Genomic DNA, 20,830 nt, shown 5'->3' with positions numbered 1-20,830 from the left:
TTGAGGATAGCTTGTACTTAGATCGTGGAGCTACCGGAGTGCTCAGGAGAGGAGGTAACTCGATCGGGCACGGAGGTAAACTCACTACACCCATAGAGATGGATAGTGTATCGGCTATGTGAGAGGTAGCCAATAGTGCTTGGCTTGGAATGTTTGAAACAATAAGCGGTCCATGGGTCTCGACGGTTGATTGCCACTACAGTTAACAATCGATATACCATATCTCTAAGAGGAGTAAGTGAACTCAAATCACAAAGTGCTAGAGTTGATTCTAGGTGATTTGTTGTTCAAAGGGGGTCAATTCTAAAGAAAAAGGGAAGGAATTGGAAATTCTGCATATTGGTGACTAGATGAGAGGACCTCATAATGTAAAGCGAGTGGCTACTATGATGCATAGTAATACCAAAGATGATGAATTTGATTAACTGAACTACAAATAAACTCGCCTTTTGTTAGAGCTTTGTTGGTGAAGATGTATAACAACAATTATCTGGATGTATGAGGTTTTTTATGGTGATTTTTTAGAACTTCTGATGATGCTAAAATTACCTTCAACTAGTACTTGTGGCATTATGATAAAATTATGTTGTTCTTTTTCCATGCATATATGTTTTCCTTTTGTGTTTCTTTCTAGTGCATGGTCATCGAAATGATAAATTTGAAAACTAATGCATGCTTTATGACTTCTCATTGTTGATGTTGGAGAAATGGAGCCCCGAGAGGAACACCAAGGAAAAGGGAATTCTCTTGCAAGAAAATCTATCTTGTAACATCAACAAGCTTGTTTATCATGTTTCATATGATCACAATGAAGAAAAGAACACCAGGCACAACAAATCTTCATGCAGCATCATGTAGACCTCCCACGGATTTCATAGAATCAACCATATTCTTCAATATCTTCATAAAATCCATCAATAGAGCAAAGAAAGCAAAGGAATACACCATCTTTGAATGGAAATACATCACATAGTATTCATCTTCAATATCTTCATAGTCTTCTCTCTCAATCTCTCATATACAATCACTCTGTTTCAGTAGAATTGGCTATCTCTGACTCTCTCTCTCTCTCTCCATCAATAATACATCATATCCTCACTACAATCTCTCAAAAATTACTCTCAATAATCCTTCTTAGGTCGTGGATACCCCTCCCAAGAGGTATGTCTGATATGAAAAGTCACCAGAGCCACTACAGTGTCCTTTCATAGCTCACTACTGTCACTTCACTCTAGTCTTCTCTTGAGTCTTCAGCAGCTACTTCTTCCACTTCCTTCAGCTCCTTTGCACTTGTATTCACCTCTTTCCAAGGCTAGAAAACTTTCCCCAAAGTCACACATACATTCCACAGAACACCTACAAAAGCATACAGAACAGTCTACAGAACAGTACCAGAACAGAGACAGAACAGAAACAGAACAGAACAGAAGCACAAGCTCTACAGAAGACCTACAGAAGGTTACAGAAGGTTATCAAAACTTCATAACTCATTCTCAAATCATTCCAAACTCTCACAAAATATTCAATAAGCTTTCACAATATCTCATTCTTCATCAATCAATACTTCATCCCTCCTTACAGAAGACCATCAGAACAAAACAAACCAAAACAGAACAAAACAGAAGGTATACAGAACCTATCAGAACCTATCAGAATATCACAGAACCATCAACAAACATCATGATCTTCCAAAACACAATCAATATCATCCAAAACACTCTCAAACCACTTCTAAATCAACCAATCATCCCATAAAATCAACCATTCAGCTCTCAAAAACAACAAAAATCAGCCAAAAAACAAGTCATTTCAACACTCAACATATCCCCACACTTAATAAGGAAGCGTCCTCGCGACCCAGGAAAAAGGGAATACAAGTTCATTGAAAAGCTTCACTTTGATCTTCAATATCTTTTCAAAAAGAATCCATCCATCACAACCCCAACTTATAACCTGTTTATTGGAAAGGCATAAATGAAGATGATCCCTCTTAAAAGATTGATGTTGTCGGAATGGATCCATAGATAAGGATTCATCTACAAAGTTTTTAGGAGGATTTTGAAAAAATTGGAGACAGCACATCCTTTCCAACAGGACCAAGTATCTGCTAGGCAAACAGAGGGCATGAAAATATAGTATCTCCAACTGTTGGGAATCAATGCTAACATTGACATTCATGCACAACTTTGGAATAGGCTTTGAATCAGTATGAGAGTGCCTATGCATATACGCCAGGTACCAAGCAAAGTGAGTAGTTAATCTCACTAAGGGATCTGCAGACTGTGAATATTGTTGGGCAAAATGAACATAGTTTTGATAAGCTTGACTGGAAGCTGTCCATTCCCCTGGAATTACTGGCCAATTATTTTTGCAGTCCTGTAAGGCAATCATCCGAACTCCATCCCCTTCTTTTGGAAATCTGATTATCAAAACCGGCACAGTCACTAACCAACTGAGGTGGTTGAGATATGGAAGTGCTAGGAGAGGGTAGTGGAATAAGGGAAAGTGGATGTAGGGAAGGATAAGAAAAATCATAAAAGGAAGAAAAGGTTAAAGAAGGAGTGGCAGAAATTTGGAAGGAATCACTAAGGAATGGTGTTAATTGATAAATAGGAAATGTAGAGGGTACATTAATGAGGGGTGAAGGACAGGGTAGAGAAGGCGAAAATACCCTATCCTCAATAAAGGAACAGTAAGTGAAAATAGGAATTTGAGAAAATTGGAAGGTTGGAAAAGAAGTGGTAAAATTACTGTGGAATTAGTTTGACAAAGGGAAATATATATAGCATAGCGGTGAGCCAATTGTTGGTAATAGAGGAGGGTAGGAACAGAAGGTCCTAAGAGAGATCGTCTATGATAGGCATCAAAGAAGGTAGCGTCAAATGGATTATGCTTTGAAAGATAGGTTAAGAGATCCATCCTTAGTTGGTTAGTACTCTGTACAAAGGTAGGAGCTGTGTTTTGTCTTTGATTGAGAACCACCGAATCAATCATGGAATGCCATGAACTATCCTGACAATCAGCTACTTTGGAGGAATAACTTTGAAACATATCAGCTATGTGCAACTCCAAATGATTGACATATAAAACAGCCTGTAAGACCACATCCCCCACATACCATGCCATATCTACCTCATCTGGGATTAACAAATCTCCTCGGAGATACATGTATGACAACAACATGGTGTCTGGCGTGACAGAATCTTCAAAGAGCATTCTGACTACCTCTGTCAACAACTCAGCAGACCAAGCCCCACTCCAGCCATCCTCTGGAAAAGGTAAATCCATCGTGGAAAGCTTCATATAGAAGACCAACTTCTGTAAGTGGTAGTGGACAAAGAAAGAATGGTCTGGTAAGACATATGCCTGAAACTGCTCAAAGGTAGACCATAACAAGTCCATTCTGGACTGCAATCTTTCCACTTTATCTTGGAATAGAGGGCACAAAGTAGCCTGTCTCTGAAGGGTAGCCAAATCCTGCTGTGAAAGAGAAGGAATTAATGGAACAGGAGGGCTTGGAGGAATAGAGCGGGACTTTGCAAGCTGATCTTGCAACTGCTGGATTTGGGAGGCTTGGTTGGCCACTGTGGATTTAGCCATCTGTAAAGGTGAAAGCTTGTCATCTAAAATAGCTTGGAATTCTTTCGCTTCGCTGGACATCCTCTCCTTCTCTGCTAAAAGGCTAGCAACCTGTGACTGAGCCTCGAGTAACTGGGTCTTCAATGAAGAAATCTCATCGCTTTGAGTGGCAACCAGTTGGGTTTGCTGTTCCATTTGCTTAAATAAATCTGCTAGGGTATCCTTAGCAGAAGCTAACTCAGATGTTGCCTTATGCAACTGGTCTTTGGACTGCATGAGCTCCTCATAGAAAGATGCGTACAGCTGTTGAACATAGGCTGTCACTGACAACTCAATGGAACTTTGAATATCCTTGCAGAGGAAAGGAATGGCATCTCCTGAAACGAGACTGTTCAGGGAAGGAACTAAGATCTCCAAGGATCCTTCTCGATGTGCTCGGAACAGGTTATTGCAAGTGAGATACCCAGGGAGTTCACTGCCAGAAGTAGCAGGGATAGACACTGAGGGAAGTACAGCAGGGGCTTTATCCGCTACCCTCTTCAAGCGTTTGCGTTGTATGACCAGGGGAGGCGGAGAATCATCATCCTCAATGTTAATAGGTGCTGACTCTTCTGAAGGTGGAGGAGGAGGTACTGGATCTGATGGAGGTGGAGGCACAGTCTTCTATAAACCTGAATAGGTCAAGAAGGCAGACAAATATGATCCGTAGGTAACATTGGTAACATTACCCCTCGTGACTTTAACAAAATGCTGATCCATTTTAGTAAGGAGGTATGTGCTCCAATCAATAGCAACTCCTTTCAGCACCATCTTGGAAGCTGTGAAAAGTTCTTTGGACAAATAGTGGGATGGCGTTTTGGCAGGCATAAACCTGTCCTGAAGGAACTGACACATCGTCTTCCATACGGGATCAGTAATCATAGAAAAAGAAACTCCGGAAGAGTTTATCACTTTCTTAACATCAAGGACTTCCCTTGTCTACTTCTGCAACAGCTTGAGAATCTCTTCATTAGAGAAGAGCTGACGAGTGGTCACAAAAGGTTCTCCTTTGGAGGGTAAAGATAGAGCCTTCCCTAAGCCGCGAGACGTCAATGTCATAGACATTCCTTGGACTACGCCTGTCTTCTTGCTGTAAGAGGCCAGGAACTCATCACATACGGATGGATCCTCTAGAAGTAATGGAAAAGGAGTGGCCACAAAAGCAGCAAGTCCTGCCTTCGTGAGGGGCTCAAAAGTAAGTAGGGACGAGTAATCCCTACTAACTAATGGGACGTACTGGATAGGGGGAGGAGCATGAGAAGGCGCCATTCAGATGGTTACACACACACCACAAACACAGACAATCAAGGAGAATGCCTGCAAAGCAACAGACAAAAACCAAGGATAAGAGAATTACCAAAACAATAAAACATGACTCGACCTACTAACCCCAAGCAAACCACATCCTAGAAAAAATTTGACATGACCTTGAGACAAATGCGACCGAAAGCTTCATGCGATGCATCAGACAAACACCCTGAACCCCGTATCAGGCAATTAAAAAAAAAATCTGCATACCGTACTCGTAACCGTAACTAAGACATGAAACCAAAACCATACCATATCCGACAGATATCAATACGACATCTGTGATAGAACCAAGACTGGACCATGGAAAATAACGCTAAGGACTGCGCATACCCATCCCACGAAACGGTTCATTAAAAAGGAAATTAAGTGCAGGAGGGGGGAATGAATTTAATGAAGGGTTGATTTTAATAAATTATTAGGAATTGGTGAATTTTTATTAGGTGATAAACCTTAACAAGAAAACGGCGGTTCCTTATTATAAATTTAATTACCAATTATTAGGTTAAAACGGTGCAGTTATTCGATTCCCGGACTTCGATTCCCGACTGGGTCTCTAAATGCAATTCATTGATTATAAATTAAGGTGATGTGGAGCGCTTTTTTGCCAGCGCGTGCTCAAGTGACGGCTGGTTTATTTTTAATTAAAATTTTAAAGTGCCTCTTTAGCGCACGTAGCGTGTGCTAAGTGAACGACTGGTTGATTTTAATTTTAAAAAAAATGTGTGTTTAGCGCGAATGCGCGTGGAAACGGTGGGTGAATTAAAGGGTTCATTTTAACAATTAATTTGTGATTAAGGGGAAAATGAAAAATAAATAAAGCACATAAAATAAATACCTGGAAGGGGTGTGTATGTAATGCAGAAATGCGCACAGAAGAGTTCCAATAAAGGAAAAGTAAAGAGCACTGATGAAACAACAATGACAACACCTTAGCAGATGTGTTGATTTGGTTTGTGTTGGTTTTTTATTTTTATTTATTTTTTTATTTTTAGTTGTGATTATTTATATTTGAATAAAGGAAAAATGATGAAGGGAGGTGAGGGGAATTTTTTAGAATGTTTTTAGCAATTTTTAGAAATTTTTAAATAATTTTTTAAATGAATTTTCTACATTTATGGGCAATTTAGGGGTAAATTTAGGAAATGTGGAATTTTCAGAAATTATAGGATAGGCAATTTCCAGCAGACAAATTTCCAAAAATTGACAAAAGGGAAAATGAATTTTTAGAAATTTTTCTGAAATTTTTTAATGGAAAATTAATGTAGTGATTAATTAAGTCACCTAAATCACATTAATCAAATAAGTCAGTTAAACATAAGTCAATTAAGTAAGGTTAGTGGGATAAGTCAGGTTAGTCTACCTAAGTCTAGTCAGGTAAGTCAAGGTTGATTAGGTTAGTCTGGGTTAGTCTAGGGTGGACTAAGTCAATTAGGTTAGTCTGGGGTCAGTCTAGGTTAGTTAAGTTAGTCTAGGTAAGTTCTAACTAACCTAGGTGAGACTAACTAACCTAGGGTTAGTTAATGGGGGGGAGACTAACCTGAGGTAGGTTAGTTGACTAACTACAGTTAGATTAGGGTTAACCTAACCCTAGTGAGGTTAGTTTTTAACCTAAGCCTAGTTAAGTTAGTTTTTAACCTAAGTTAGTTAAGGTTAACTAAAGCTAGGTTAGTAATTAATCACAATTAGGTTAGTGTTAACTAATCTAAGGTTAGTTGCTAACCTGGGGCAGGTGAGAGGGTGGGAGGAGGTGGCAGAGGGGGAGGAAGCGGTGGAGGAAGGGAAGGAGAAGGAGGAGGAGGTGAAGGAGCGATGGAGGTGGAGGAGGGAGAGGAGTCGCGGGCGGGGGGCTGTGGAGGAGGAGGTGGGAGTCGCGGGCGGGGGCACGGAGGAGGAGGAGGGAGTCGCTGGGGGGCGCGCTGTGGAGGAGGAGGTGGGAGTCACGGGCGGGGGGCTGTGGAGGAGGAGGAGGAAGTCGCGGGCGGGGGGCTATGGAGGAGGAGGTGGGAGTCGCGGGCGGGGGGCTGGAAGGCGCCACCGGGGGGGGTAGGCGACGAAGGAAGGCGGGGAGAGGGGTAGTCGCTGGGAGGGGAGGCGACGGGGGTAGGCAGCGATGGTGGGGGGAAGGGTAGTCGCAGAAGGAGAGAGAGAAAGAGAGAGGTTGAGAAGGCGGGTGGGGATGGGGTGGCAGTTGGGGGGGGAAGGGGTGGGAGGAAAGGGTGGGTGCCCATGGGGGGCCATGGGGGGAAGGGGTGGGAGGAAAGGGTGGGTGCCCATGGGGGGCCATGGGGGGAAGGGGTGGGGGGAAAGGGTGGGTGCCCGAAGGAAGGGGAAGGGTGGTAAGGGACGGGTGCGTACCCCCGTCCCGCGCACGTGCGCGGGGCGGGGTAAAAAAATTTGCCGTGACGGGATTGAAATGGCACGGGGAAGACGGTACGGGTTTCTGGACTGCTGGGTATTACCACCTTTTCCACAGCGAGCTTCTCGCCCAAGGGTGTTTACCACCTTTTCTTGGAACGAGGCCTGCTATGACAGGGAATTGCTTCCTTTTCTCTCATAACAGATTTGTTTTTTTGTTTTTTTTCTTTTTCTTATTTGTTTTTTCTTTTTCTTTTTCTTATTTTCCCCTATTCCCGAGGGTGTTTCCACCTTTTCTCGAAGAACAGGTCGGCATGACAGGGACCTAAGTCCTTTTCTCCCATGACCGATATGTTTTGTTTTTTTCTTTTTTTTCTTTTTCTTTCTTTCTTTCTTTTCTTTTCTTTTCTTTTCTTTTTCTCTTTTTTTTCTCGAATTGAGCAAGGGAATGGTAGAACTACCATTTGTCAGAACCCACCTCGCCACTGATGCTGGTGGAAAATAGAGGATAAGAGATCAAGGAGGGTTTGAGGAGATAGAGGGTTGCGTCCACTTCATCAGGAGTAATTGAAGAACGGCTAACAGAAGTAACATCATAAGAAGTACAGTGCCGCGCCAATGAGGGGAAGGATCAAGTGTCCGTAATTATCAAGATCCCCAAGGAGGGAAGTACTTCTTCAGGCGATATCCATTGATCAGAAAGGGATCATCAGAGGCATCAACGGTCTGCACTTGGACAGAGCCATTAGGGTTGACTGCAAGTACCTTATAGGGGCCCATCCACCGCTATTGGAGCTTGCTGGAAACTTGCCAAAGCGTGAATCATAGGCTAGGACCAAATCACCTTCTTTGAACTCCTTGTGCTTGATGAAACTGTCATGGTAAGCCTTACGTCGAGCTTGTGTGGCTTCCATGCACTGTAGAGCCATCCGACGAATTTCATCCAAACATTCCAAGTGCAGGAGACGGCATTGCAGTGAATCATCATCCCCCAAACGCTCTTTGATCGCCACTCTCAAAGAGGGTAGTTCCAGTTCAACAGGAAAAACTGCTTCTGTACCATACACCAGCTGGAAAGGTGTCTGTCTTGTTGCTGCTTTATGGGAGGTTCTGTACGCCCAGAGGGCCTCTGTAAGTCGATCGTCCCAATCACGACGATGTGCAGCAATTGTTCTTGTCAGAATCGAGCAGAGGATGCGATTGGTGACTTCAACTTGGCCGTTGGCTCTGGGGTAATAAGGAGTGGACTTGCGATGGCGGATCTTATACAACTCCGTCAACTCTTCCATGACTTTGTTGAGGAAATGCGTGCCTCTGTCACTTACCAGCTCTAAGGGACTGCCAAAACGGGTGATGATATTCTCGTACATGAATAGGGCCACGCTGTTACCATCGTCCCGCTTTAGGGCTTTAGCTTCACACCACTTTGTAATATAATCCGTACATACGAGGATGTATTGGTTCTGTTTCCTTCTGGTAGGAGGGTCGATTGGACCTACGAAGTCAATACCCCACTTCTCAAACGGCTTCAACGGAAGGATAGGTTGCAATGGCATGGCACTTGTCTTGGTGGGTTTCCCCATTCTTTGACAAGCATCACATCTTTTACAGTAATCATAGGCATCTTTGTGAATTGTAGGCCACCAATATCCCGCTAGTAGATCCTTTCTGGGGTGTAGCTTCTCCTACAAAGTGACCTCCACATGGCTCGTCGTGGCAAGCCTTCAGAACAATCCCAATCTCTTCTCCTGCAACCTATCTTCTGAGCACTTCATCTTTGTCTTTCTTGTACAGTGCACCGCCTAGCAGGGTGTAGGGGGCTGATTCTAGTATGAGCTTCTTCCTTTCCCGACTAGAAATACCAGGAGGGTACTGTTGGGTTGCCAGCAGATTGGCAATGTCCGCATACCAGGGAGTGACAGTTTCTACCAAAAATAAGGAAGCATCAGGGAGGTCTGGATCATCTTGCTCCTCGTCTGCAGTTTGCGGGATACGCGACAGATGATCAGCCAGAACATGGGAACGACCGGGCTTAGTAATCACCTCAAAGTCGAACTCCTGGAATAAAAGGAGCCATCTCATCATTCGTCCTTTCACATCCGCTTTGTTCATCAAGAAGGACAGGGCCTCATGATCCACATAAAATTTAAAGTGGGTAGATAGGAGGTAATGGCGGAACTTCTCCAGGGCAAACACCATTGCCAAGCACTCCAGCTCTGTCACTGTATAGTTTCGTTCCCTATCAGTGACTTTTCGGCTTGCGTAATAGATCGGTTGGTCCAGCTTTGAGGAGCCCTTCTGGCAGAGGACAACACCTAAGCCTTCAATTGATGCATCAGTGTATACATGGAACTCTTTCGTCCAATCAGGAGGTTGCAGAATGGGTGCCTCTATCAAACACTGCTTCAGAGTGTGGAAGGCTTTGTCACATTCTTCTGTCCAAGTAAACTCTGCATCTTTCCTCAGGAGCTTGTGCAAGGAGGTTGCCTTTGTTGCAAAATGGGCTATGAACCTTCTGTAGTAACCCACATGGCCTAGGAATCCCCTCAACTGTTTGAGGTTGGTGGGTGCTGCCAGAGCTGCGATCTTTTCGATCTTTGCAGGGTCTGTTGATATCCCTTGTGCAGAGACAATGTGGCCCAACAGAACTCCAGAAGAGACCCCAAAGATGCATTTGTCGGGGTTGAGGGAAATCCCATACTCCCGGCATCGGTCAAAGCATTGTTCCAAATGTCCCTAGTGTTTACGGATCAAACTATAGACACAAAAGTCATCCAAATATACCTCAATGAAGTCGTGCAGATGATTTTGAAATGCGGCCATCATGACTCGTTGGAAAGTAGCAGGGGCATTGCAGAGCCCAAACGGCATCACTCGGTAAGCGTAGGTCCCCCATTCTGTGGTGAAGGTTGTTTTGGATTGGTCTTCTTCTGCGATTTGGACTTGGTTGTATCCACTGAATCCATCCAGAAGGGAATAAAGCTCATGTCCTGCCATTGTGTCCAACAGTTGGTCTGTGAAAGGGATAGGAAAATGATCCTTCTTCGTCTTGGAATTAAGCTTTCAGAAATCCACACATATTCGCAATTTGCCATTCTTCTTGGGTACAACCACGATGGGTGAAACCCATTCACTATTTGCCACTGGATAGATGAACTCGGCTTCCAGAAGCTTCAACAGCTCCGCTTTCACCAATGTGGAATAATTCGGGTTCATTCGCCTCTGTCGTTGCCGTACTGGCTTGGCATCAGGCTCCAAGTCAATATGATGTTGACATATTGTGGGATCAATCCCCTTTAGGTCTTTGTAGGACCATGCAAACACGTCCAAATTTTCTTTCAACAAGTTGTACAAGGTTGACAACTCCTCTTCTGGGAGGTTGCTACCCACCTTCAAGTGGCGTTCGGTGCCTTCAGCATCCACAACGGTTAACTGCCTTTCACCTTCTACTTCACGGATGAAGGTCCCACGGACTGCTTCTGGGTATAGATCTGACTCCTTCAAGGGAGTGGTGTCCTCGTCTGATGTCCCATTAGAACTCACTTCTTCTTTTGGTGGAGACTTAGGTTGCTCCTTGAGATGTTGAAATGGGATAAGCGTCGTTTCGGGTTTGGTTTTAAAATTAATTACCTCGTGGCTTGAAGACTCATCTTCTGATGATACATCCAAGAACGTCACATAACATGGACCCTCTGATGCCTGTTGGGTTTGTAGGACTGGTGTTTGTTGGCACGGTGCATCATCATCATCTTTCTTTGGCAAGGATGGGTTAGGACGGCAGGAGCCACACTTAAAAGACGGCTTGCTCTTCTTAATCCATTTCTTATAAAGGTTTTGCATATGAGATGATCCATTTACTAGACCAAATGGTACCATTTCCATTCTGTCCCATAGCATGAGCTCGTCGGCTTCTGATGCTTCTGGAACTTCGTCTTCAAATGTATCCTCTTCAGGTGGGATAGATTCTTCTGGCTCACTTTCATAATCTTCTTCGTCCATATCATATCCATCCTCTTCTGTCTCTGTCTCTGCTTCTGCTTCTGCTTCTGCTTCTGTCTCTGTAGGAGCTCTGTAACAGAAGAACAAATTCTCTGTCTCCTCTTCTGCTTTTATCTCGGCTTATGCTATGGCCATGTAACAGGGAGAGCAGTACATCCATGCTTCTATCTCACTATCAGAAGTGATTTCAGAAGTCATTCCTGGTTCAGGCACGAAGTATTCACCCATTGATAATGGCTTTGCATCTTTTGGAAGTCGGCTTATAGTATCCACTGTTAAGGAATGTGCCACTGTTTTCTTGGGAAGGATCTGTTTGACAGCATCTTCGTCTGCTGATGTTCCATCTGTAACCTCATTAGGGGAGTCAGAAGATAATTCCAAGGAGGTGGATCCATGTCCTTTTTGAGAACCATACAGTTTCAACACCACTTTGTTGGGTCCTCTGCCCAAGGTGAAAGTTCCTTTGAACCAATCCGTCCTTGCTCTGGCTTCAAAAAGCCATGGTCTGCCCAGTAACAGAGGATACGATGTACCATAAGAGTTTGGCTTCACCACCAAATAGGTCAGCCAATAATCTTTTCCAGCCACTGTAGTCTTTACATATGGAAGAATGCCCAAAGGCTTAATTCTACTCTAATCCGCCAGTCTGATGAGCCATTGGGTTGGTTGCACACCCTGTAAGCCTAGATCCTTCATTGTAACATCCGTCATAATGTTCACTGATGAACCACCATCAATTAGTGCGTTTGCAATGAAGCAGCCTTCAATCCACACGCCAATCTCTGGCGTACCCGGATCTAGGAAAGCATTAGCCACATCCACTTTTTTCACAGGCTCTGGAGCCTTGTTGGGCTTTGTTGCTGTTGAGGGAGCAATCCTTAAACCACGTCTTTTCGTCAGTATACTTTTGAATCTTTTCCGGCAACTGGAAGACAACATCAATAATTGTCGGAATGTGAGGTTTGGTTTAAAGGTATCTAGATCTCTAACTAGATCGTATTCCTTAATAGGATCCACTGGCTTCTCTAACCGGTTAGGGAATGGGGCAACACCCATTTTCATTTTCCCTCTTTCTTCCAACAGGGGAATTACAGGAGCTTCTTCTGCCAATTGTGGCACTTCCTCCTCTTCTGTCTCCTGGACCTCTGGTCCTACCTCTGTAACTGTATCTGTAACTCTCTGTGGCACTGTAGTGCTCTGTACGGCACTGTTAGGCTCTGTTCTGTTCTGTTCTTCTAGTGGAAGATTGAACTTCACTGTTCTGGCAGGAGGGTTATTTTCTTTCTGGATAGGTGGTTCCTTCTGCTTTGCACGCGTGATGGCAGCAACTTCCAATTCCACTAAATTGGAGGTAGGCTCTTGGGCCTTAGACGGACTATCAGTAGCACTGTTTTTCACTCGGGCTGGGCTTGGACAGTCTTTTGCAGTGTGGCCTTCTCCTTTGCATCGACTGCATAAGGGCTTGTAATCCACTGACCTTCGAGGATTTGGACAATTTGGTGAGATGTGTCCCTTTTCTCCACATCTGTAACATTCCACTTCTGATCTCTGACCACCGCCAGACTGTCTTCCTCTGTAACTTTGAGAGGGAAATCTTCTGGGTCCGAAATTAGGACCCAACTCTCTAGGCTTGGGTCCAATATCTTGTGTTGTCATTTTGGATTCCAGCAAGTTGAATCTTGCGTTTTCTTCCTTCCTTCTCCTATCATGCATCTCCTTCAGAGAGCAAATGTCCTCTGTATGATTCTTCCGCAAACAGTAGGAACAGAAGGCTCCAGGGATGGTTGGTTTTCGTGTACATTCAGTGGCTAAATGGTCTGCTTGATGACACTTACCACACCAAGTATTTGACCGCATCACATCTCTTCCTGCTCCTGCAACGTTGGATATGCTAGCGGTATTCACTTTCAACGTCTGTAGTTGCTCTGTAATCACATCCATCAACTCCTTTTTGATGTTTGCAACTGAGTTAGATAAATAATCCTTCAAGCTTTCTCCTCCTGACGTACTGGCAGGAGGGTTTTGAGGAGTCTCTGCAATTACTGCATAAACGGGTTGGGCTGGTACAGAGGGATCTCTGTTCTGGTTCTGATTCAGTGCTCCTGTTTGAACTGTTGGCTGTTGACTCCAGTTGGTAAGGTTCCACTGTTGCTGTTGATTTGGCATTGAGGAAATTGGTTGAGACCATGGTTGTTGTGGTTGAACCATCATTTGAGGCATGGATTGTGGCCACTGTGGATTTGGTGCACTGTACTGTGATACCAGGGGCATCTGTTGGTAGGGATAGGGAACAGTCCCTGGAACTGCATTTGGTGGATACATCATTCCTGGCATCAAAGGAGGTAGGACTCCTCTTCCTGTATTCATTGCTAGTCTAGCTTCCACTTCATCATACAGTCTTGCACCTTCTGTTGCAGCTTGCAGTGTGGCTGGTCTTTGTAGCTCCACAAACTTACGGACTTCTGGTTGTAATCCTCTGAGAAACACCCCCTTCTGAATGCCATCATCTAGATTATGGTTAGTCCATCTCTTCAGGATGGATTCCATTCTTGAGACATAAGCTTCTACTCTTTCTCCAGAGGATTTACTTAGGTTCATAAATTCCTCTCGCATCCGCTCTTCAAAACCTTCACGCCTGAATTTAGTGAGGAAGGCCAACTTCAGGTCGTCCCATGTGCCAAAAGTTCCTGCTGCTTGTCTCTCATACCACTGAAACGCCGCGCCCTTGAAAGTGGCGGGGAATATTGCTAACCAATGCTCAGGGGTTCTGGCATTGTTAGCCACACACGCTACCATAAACTCTGCTATATGAAGATCGGGGTCTTCATTGTACTCTCCCTTAAAAACTGGCAATGGGACTACATTCGTTGGTCTGTCATCAATATTTCCAGGACGGATCTGGCTTGGAAGTGGACCTCCAGCAGGAGGAGGAAGGGCTTGATGTGCCATTGGGACTGCTGTAAAGAGTTCCGCAAGGGCGTCAAAGGCGGCTTCTGCTGCGAGCTTGCTCTCGGCTCTGATTCTTGCTTTCTCTCTTCTCACGTACCTCTGGACTCGTTCCAATGCTTGCCTCTTTATTGCATCATTCATCAGGGGTATGGCTCCACTATGTTGTTAGTGCTCCACAGAGGGTTAACAGAAGGCTTCAGTCTCTGGAGGACTCTCTTGCCAACATTTCTTCTACTTCTTTCTTTTCAACGTCCCTGAATTCTGCTTTCATGCCACTGCACAGAGGAAGGTATTCGGTTCTGAAGGTGTCAAAATGCATACGTCTGAGCATTGTGGTGGTGCCATCATCATAGTAATGCCAACTTCTGATGGTTTCAACAGTGTATGTTGTGAAAAACACTCTGTCTACCAACTTCCAGTGGGTTGCTAATTGAACAAACAGAAGATTATCAGTACACCAAGCATCCCATGTATCTTGCTGTTGAGCATCTACGAACAAATTCCAACTCTTTTCCTTCTTGTCCCTATGAACCTCTACAGACCAAGACTCCTGAAGCTTCTTCACAATCTCCCACTTGATGTTGTCTGGAAACTTCTCAATGAATGCCAAATCTTCCATGGATGTTCATTCTCTCTGTTTCTGTTCTTCAATTTGTTCCCAAACAGTTTGCCACTAAGATGCAAGTTTCTGCTGCTTCAATAGGAAGAGGAAACTGTCCACCACATAGAGCATGCATCATGATGGTGATGTGTTTCCGCCATTGTGGGATGAACTTCTTGTGAAAAGTGACTTTGATTATGAGAAATTCCAACTCTTCAGTGGAAGAAGGAACTTTACAAACAACCATTGAATTCTTCTCTTCTTGGCAATGCCAATTCCTTCATTTTCAGCCTCTTTTGGTGCTTGTTGATGGCAAGTTTCCCCGGCTACGCACCAAAAACATGGAGCCCTGAGAGGAACACCAAGGAAAAGGGAATTCTCTTGCAAGAAAATCTATCTTGTAACATCAACAAGCTTGTTTATCATGTTTCATATGATCACAATGAAGAAAAGAACACCAGGCACAACAAATCTTCATGCAGCATCATGTAGACCTCCCACGGATTTCATAGAATCAACCATATTCTTCAATATCTTCATAAAATCCATCAAGAGAGCAAAGAAAGCAAAGGAATACACCATCTTTGAATGGAAATACATCACATAGTATTCATCTTCAATATCTTCATAGTCTTCTCTCTCAATCTCTCATATACAATCACTCTGTTTCAGTAGAATTGGCTATCTCTGACTCTCTCTCTCTCTCTCCATCAATAATACATCATATCCTCACTACAATCTCTCAAAAATTACTCTCAATAATCCTTCTTAGGTCGTGGATACCCCTCCCAAGAGGTATGTCTGATATGAAAAGTTACCAGAGCCACTACAGTGTCCTTTCATAGCTCACTACTGTCACTTCACTCTAGTCTTCTCTTGAGTCTTCAGCAGCTACTTCTTCCACTTCCTTCAGCTCCTTTGCACTTGTATTCACCTCTTTCCAAGGTTAGAAAACTTTCCCCAAAGTCACACATACATTCCACAGAACACCTACAGAAGCATACAGAACAGTCTACAGAACAGTACCAGAACAGAGACAGAACAGAAACAGAACAGAACAGAAGCAGAAGCTCTACAGAAGACCTACAGAAGGTTACAAAAGGTTATCAAAACTTCATAACTCATTCTCAAATCATTCCAAACTCTCACAAAACATTCAATAAGCTTTCACAATATCTCATTCTTCATCAATCAATACTTTATCCCTCCTTACAGAAGACCATCAGAACAAAACAAACCAAAACAGAACAAAACAGAAGGTATACAGAACCTATCAGAACCTATCAGAATATCACAGAACCATCAACAAACATCATGATCTTCCAAAACACAATCAATATCATCCAAAACACTCTCAAACCACTTCTAAATCAACCAATCATCCCATAAAATCAACCATTCAGCTCTCAAAAACAACAAAAATAAGCCAAAAAACAAGTCATTTCAACACTCAACAAGAAATAGACACCTTGAAGGAGAACCTAAAAATAGAGATGGCATACCTAATAAAAACAACTTCAAAAGTAGAAGAGAGAATGTGTAAATCGTTATTGCAATGTTATGATAAATTGATGCAAATTTGGATTGGCTTTGAGAAATCAGCATATTCTCTTTTGCATGTGTGAACATAAATAAATAAATAAATATATATATATATAATGACCAAGTCCTTCTAGTTTGCATTGGGAGCACATCAAGGCCTCCTTAGCCCTACCCTCCTTTTACACCACTCCAAATAGTAAGGAGGGAGTTCCTTTTATAATGGATGAGTGCAAGCATATAAAGTATATTTGATGTTAATGGAAATACCCTTGCAAGGTCACCTTTATGGGCCATACAAGTGGACTTATGAAAGTGGATATGGAAGCCAAATACCCTTTCCTTGTGGGATGGACTCTCAACTTTATAGTCCTTATAAGATATCCAGTTACCTCATAATCGAGATCATCACCATGTCTCCATAGATTCTCTAATTGCCTTGACTAGCCACTATGGTCAAGTAAAAGGGTCCTCAAATACCTAGTTAGTGGTGCCTGCAACTGTAATACATGCACTCTATTCATGGAAAAGAGTATAGCCTTTTTTTTTGTATGATAAGTAATGTCGGTGTACTAGTGGGATACATGTTCAACGGAACAATCAAAACGCTCATCTTTCACAATATCCTAAAAAACAAAGAAAAGAAATCACTACATTGCTTTGCGTTATGAACTTATTTTCGGGGGTAATCAAAAACTTTATGTCATTCTTTGCAATTGCACTAGAGCGGATGGGTGGTCCATTGAGGAGGTCTTTGCAAAAGCCATTCTTTGCAACATCACTAAAGTGCATGGGTGGTCCTCCATGAGAGAGAAAGCAAAAAGTGACTTGAAAAGTACGAAGGTATAGAACTTTGTATGATACGTTTTGCATTTCACATCTCTTCATGCAAGAGGGCCCTCGCCCTTGCTTATAGGGTCGTGCTGGCTCAATAATGGTCTTCTAAACGCCATCAATGACAAAAGGGGTTAAAGCGGGTGGGTTGTTCTTTTGGAGTTGGCAATGGGCAAGATCTATCTCTTACTAAAATAAACAAACAGAATATGGCATTCAACCACATGCTCGGCAAGACTCACATCGGTACATGCCGTGCTGCTGGTTCGTCTATTCATGTGATGCCTACCTATATCTTGACCCCATGATGCCAAACTTTGAAATATTTATCCCCAAGAGCTCTAAGTTGAAGCTCCAAGTTGTACGATCAGTAGTTGGATCTCGAAGTTTTACGAGCTGCCAAGGATTAAAGTCCTCACAATAGAGAGAGAGAGGCGCAATGAACGTTGTACTACAGCAATTTCAATCACATGTTCAGCAAGGCTCACATCAGGACAAGCAGCACGGCCTGTTTCGATGTGAGCCTTGTTGAGCATGTGATTGAAAAGTATACCAATTTCAACCACATGCTGGGCAAGGCTCACATCGGTACATGCCGTGCTGCTAGTCCGTCCATGCATGTGATGCCTATCTCTTGACGCCATGATCCCCACCGCCCCTCCCTCTCTCTCTCTCTTTTTCTCTCTCTCTGTGTCTACCTTTAAAACGGCAGCGCATCAGCCTCGCAACTCGCTGAATCCAGCAATCCATAGCTCCGGCACGTCTTCGTAATTTTACGAGCCATGGCTTCTGCTAGGTATCGTGCAGTGCGTGCGTTTTCGTGTGGGAGAGAGGGGTATAAGATATGCTAAACATTGAACCGCTTAGTCTCTTCTTTTTTCTGGCTTTCTTCCCCTGATCCGTTTTTCTTTGGTTGTGATATTCAAGCAGCAACTGCAAGACGAAGGCGATTATCATGCTCATGGTAGCAATGCCGCAGCTTTGCATGCTAGCAACCACCACCGCGGGATCGGCTGAAGCAGCACTCCAACGGTTTCCATGCCCGGAACTGCCTACTGGAGCATGTGTTTCTCGCCCGCCGTGTATTACGGCGAGGAGCTGTACGAGTTCATGTCCGTGGGCTCTGAGGGAGCCGGCAGCTATTTGGCTCCGGAGTGGGATGAAAGCAACTCCACCTACTATGTGCGCTTGTCCGACGAAGGCACAAAGTATAGGTTCACCCACATTACCCGTGAGTTCCGGCCGTTCGTATCGCAGGTGGACGATGTGTTGATCGAGAATGCGGACACCGGTAGGGCTCTGGCCTGGAGACAAGAAGGAGAAGGCGAGTACTTCCTTGTGGAAGCGGATCAGTGGCCAAGCGCCAGACTCCAGTTTTCTCAGCGCCGGGATGTGGCTCTGCCCTGCCCTCGCATTGCGGGTGCAGTCTGCCAAGCCTACGACATCCTCGTCTACCTCAACTCCACTGGCTTAGCGGCCTACTCGGAGGAAGGGGCCACCTACTTCAAGCTGTCTAGCGAGGATCATCTCCCCTTCGTTCTTCGACGCAGCAGCAGCACGTACTCCATTCAATCGCAGCGCCGCCACGCGGGTATCATGTGATCCGTGGTGGCATAGCTGGTGGCCTAGCTGGTTGCTGCTGCATGCTGGTACTACTCCTACTACTTCTGTTACTAAGAGTAGTAATTCTCTGTGCCCTTCCTTCCTTCCCGCAGCTTCCCCCTCGACCTGCTTGGCAGCTGTCACCCCATGAGGTTATAATTAGCTCAGCTCGCAGCTTCTTGAGTGCGGCTGATCCACCATGCATCGCACAAGAATCCCATCAATAAATAAATATAAGCAAGTAAAAGTTGGATTTGCATAGATACCTTAATGTTGCTGCAGGTGTACCAATCACATTCTAACCTTCCTTCCAGCGTTATTGCACTATTCTATTCCTTGCACTATAATTGTCATATGTGAGCGTCGAATAATGAATTTCCCTTACCCACAATTGATCGATACTATCATTCTACGGAGAAAAGAAATGTCCACACATAATGTTCGCATGTCAACTAAGAGTGCTTCCACATGTATCTTGTTACGAAGCGGAACACGTAGCAAATCTAACAAATCAAATATCTCAACTATTAAATACAAACAATATTATAATACATAAGAGGATTTGAACAACTCAATAGATTGAGAAAGATAAGAGAAAAACACACGATTGGTTGGACCTAACGTTGTTGAAGGGTGTTTTCGAAAACAAAGTCGCATCCATAGAGGACCTTGACGAATTTCAAGATAGAAGATCAATCAAGTGAATAAGCAAGATGAGAAAATGATGCCAAGACTCTGTTTTATTTCTACCAATAACAAATACAAGGTACAAGAAGAAGAAACCCGAGCAGCCTCTCCGAATCTAGGAGGAAAAATAGTAAATCCATTAACTCTTCATCTTCCACCATTGTTCTGCAGATGACCTCAATTTCACAAGTAAAAATTTCACAAGCAATGAAAGGGGACTTAAGTGTCCACTTAGTGTCTGCCCTTCTGGTGGTTCTTCAACCACATATTGCACAAGTTGTTATAATTGAGATCTGCCTCGAAGACTCCTCTTCTTGCATCCTCTTCATGCTCACTCCATGCTCCACAACTACTACTACTCTTGACCCTCAAGAAAACAAAACTTGGAAACCAACCCTTAATCACAAATTTATCAGCCGTGTATTCAATGACTTGCACTCTTGAATTAACTTATCCTCATCCAAGAGTTCTTCAAGTGTAAACGTGTATCTATTGAGTAAAGACTCCACCTAGCCTCTGCAACATTCCCTCGATAAAATCAAGACTTGTGGGTGATGATAAGGAATCAAGAATATGTTGTCCTCTGCGAACCAGCACATACTTCTTTGGATCTAGTAACGAGATGCATACAGTCAAAGAATGTATTAGGGAAAATTTGGAATCTGGATCCTTTAAAACATGATGGAATAGCTTTCCAATAAAACTGGGCCTTGACAACTTAGCTGCAATTGCTGACTGTGACAAATGAGACACTGCTGAAAGAGCTTCCGCAGCATTAGCGTGTGTCTCTGAACTGCCTGGAAATAGATCGTGCGACGGTGCGATGACACACTAAAGGTCTGCTCTGCCCCGTAGATAGATGGCATGCTCGATGAACAGAGAAAGAGGAAGAGAAATTGAAGATGCATGATTCCTCCCCTTGATGATTTATTAGCTGTGTAATTTGTACTTTTCCATTGGCACAGGTGAAGCCCCCAAACTCGCCTCGCTCGTCATCATACTGCTTGGCATCGCTCTCGGTGTCTTCAAGACGCAGCTGGACCTTAGCTACTGTAATCAAAGACATACACCTTTGCACTGATAGTCTTAGCTGCAATGAGAAAAGGATTCTATGGCATGTAGCAAGTCCAATTCACCTCCCCTTTCCTTCTTGCCTTCATAGGATCGCGGTCTCTTCATCCACTCTCAACAAGAAGATAGGCCAACATCTACCTTCCGCCATGCGCCGCCTTGTCCATGAAACTTCCAGCTCTTCCGGATGCTTTTTTTCCAATTCCTTTCCCCATTCCTCTTCTATCTCCCTGTTTTCTACTTCTCTCTCACCACAAGCGATGA

At 43.8% G+C, this 20,830-nt stretch overlaps 1 protein-coding gene and 1 non-coding gene across 2 annotated transcripts; one reads left to right on the top strand and one right to left on the bottom strand.

Moving 5' to 3' along the window:
* Positions 1–1,874: 1,874 nt before the first annotated feature.
* LOC148032891 (small nucleolar RNA SNORD36) lies at positions 1,875–1,942 on the bottom strand. The gene has a single exon (XR_015691779.1). It is a non-coding gene; the product is annotated as a small nucleolar RNA SNORD36 (small nucleolar RNA).
* A 16,003-nt stretch (positions 1,943–17,945) lies between these two features.
* LOC148032890 (uncharacterized) lies at positions 17,946–19,207 on the top strand. The gene is made up of 2 exons (XM_087684201.1): positions 17,946–18,002; positions 18,137–19,207. The coding sequence occupies exon 2, from the start codon at positions 18,245–18,247 to the stop codon at positions 18,806–18,808; it is 564 nt and encodes a 187-aa protein (XP_087540327.1). The 5' UTR covers positions 17,946–18,002; positions 18,137–18,244; the 3' UTR covers positions 18,809–19,207.
* Positions 19,208–20,830: the final 1,623 nt, after the last annotated feature.

The sequence above is a fragment of the Lygodium microphyllum genome, chromosome 8 (assembly GCF_053477565.2).
Source record: "Lygodium microphyllum isolate KBCC chromosome 8, Lygodium_microphyllum_v1.1.10, whole genome shotgun sequence".
Taxonomy (NCBI): domain Eukaryota; kingdom Viridiplantae; phylum Streptophyta; class Polypodiopsida; order Schizaeales; family Lygodiaceae; genus Lygodium; species Lygodium microphyllum.
The sequence above is the reverse complement of the archived record's forward strand: the minus strand, read 5'-3'. Positions and strand labels throughout refer to the sequence as shown.

Coding starts and splice junctions, on each gene's coding strand:
- LOC148032890 (XM_087684201.1), top strand. CDS start 18,245: ATGCCCGGAACTGCCTACTGGAGCATGTGTTTCTCGCCCGCCGTGTAT.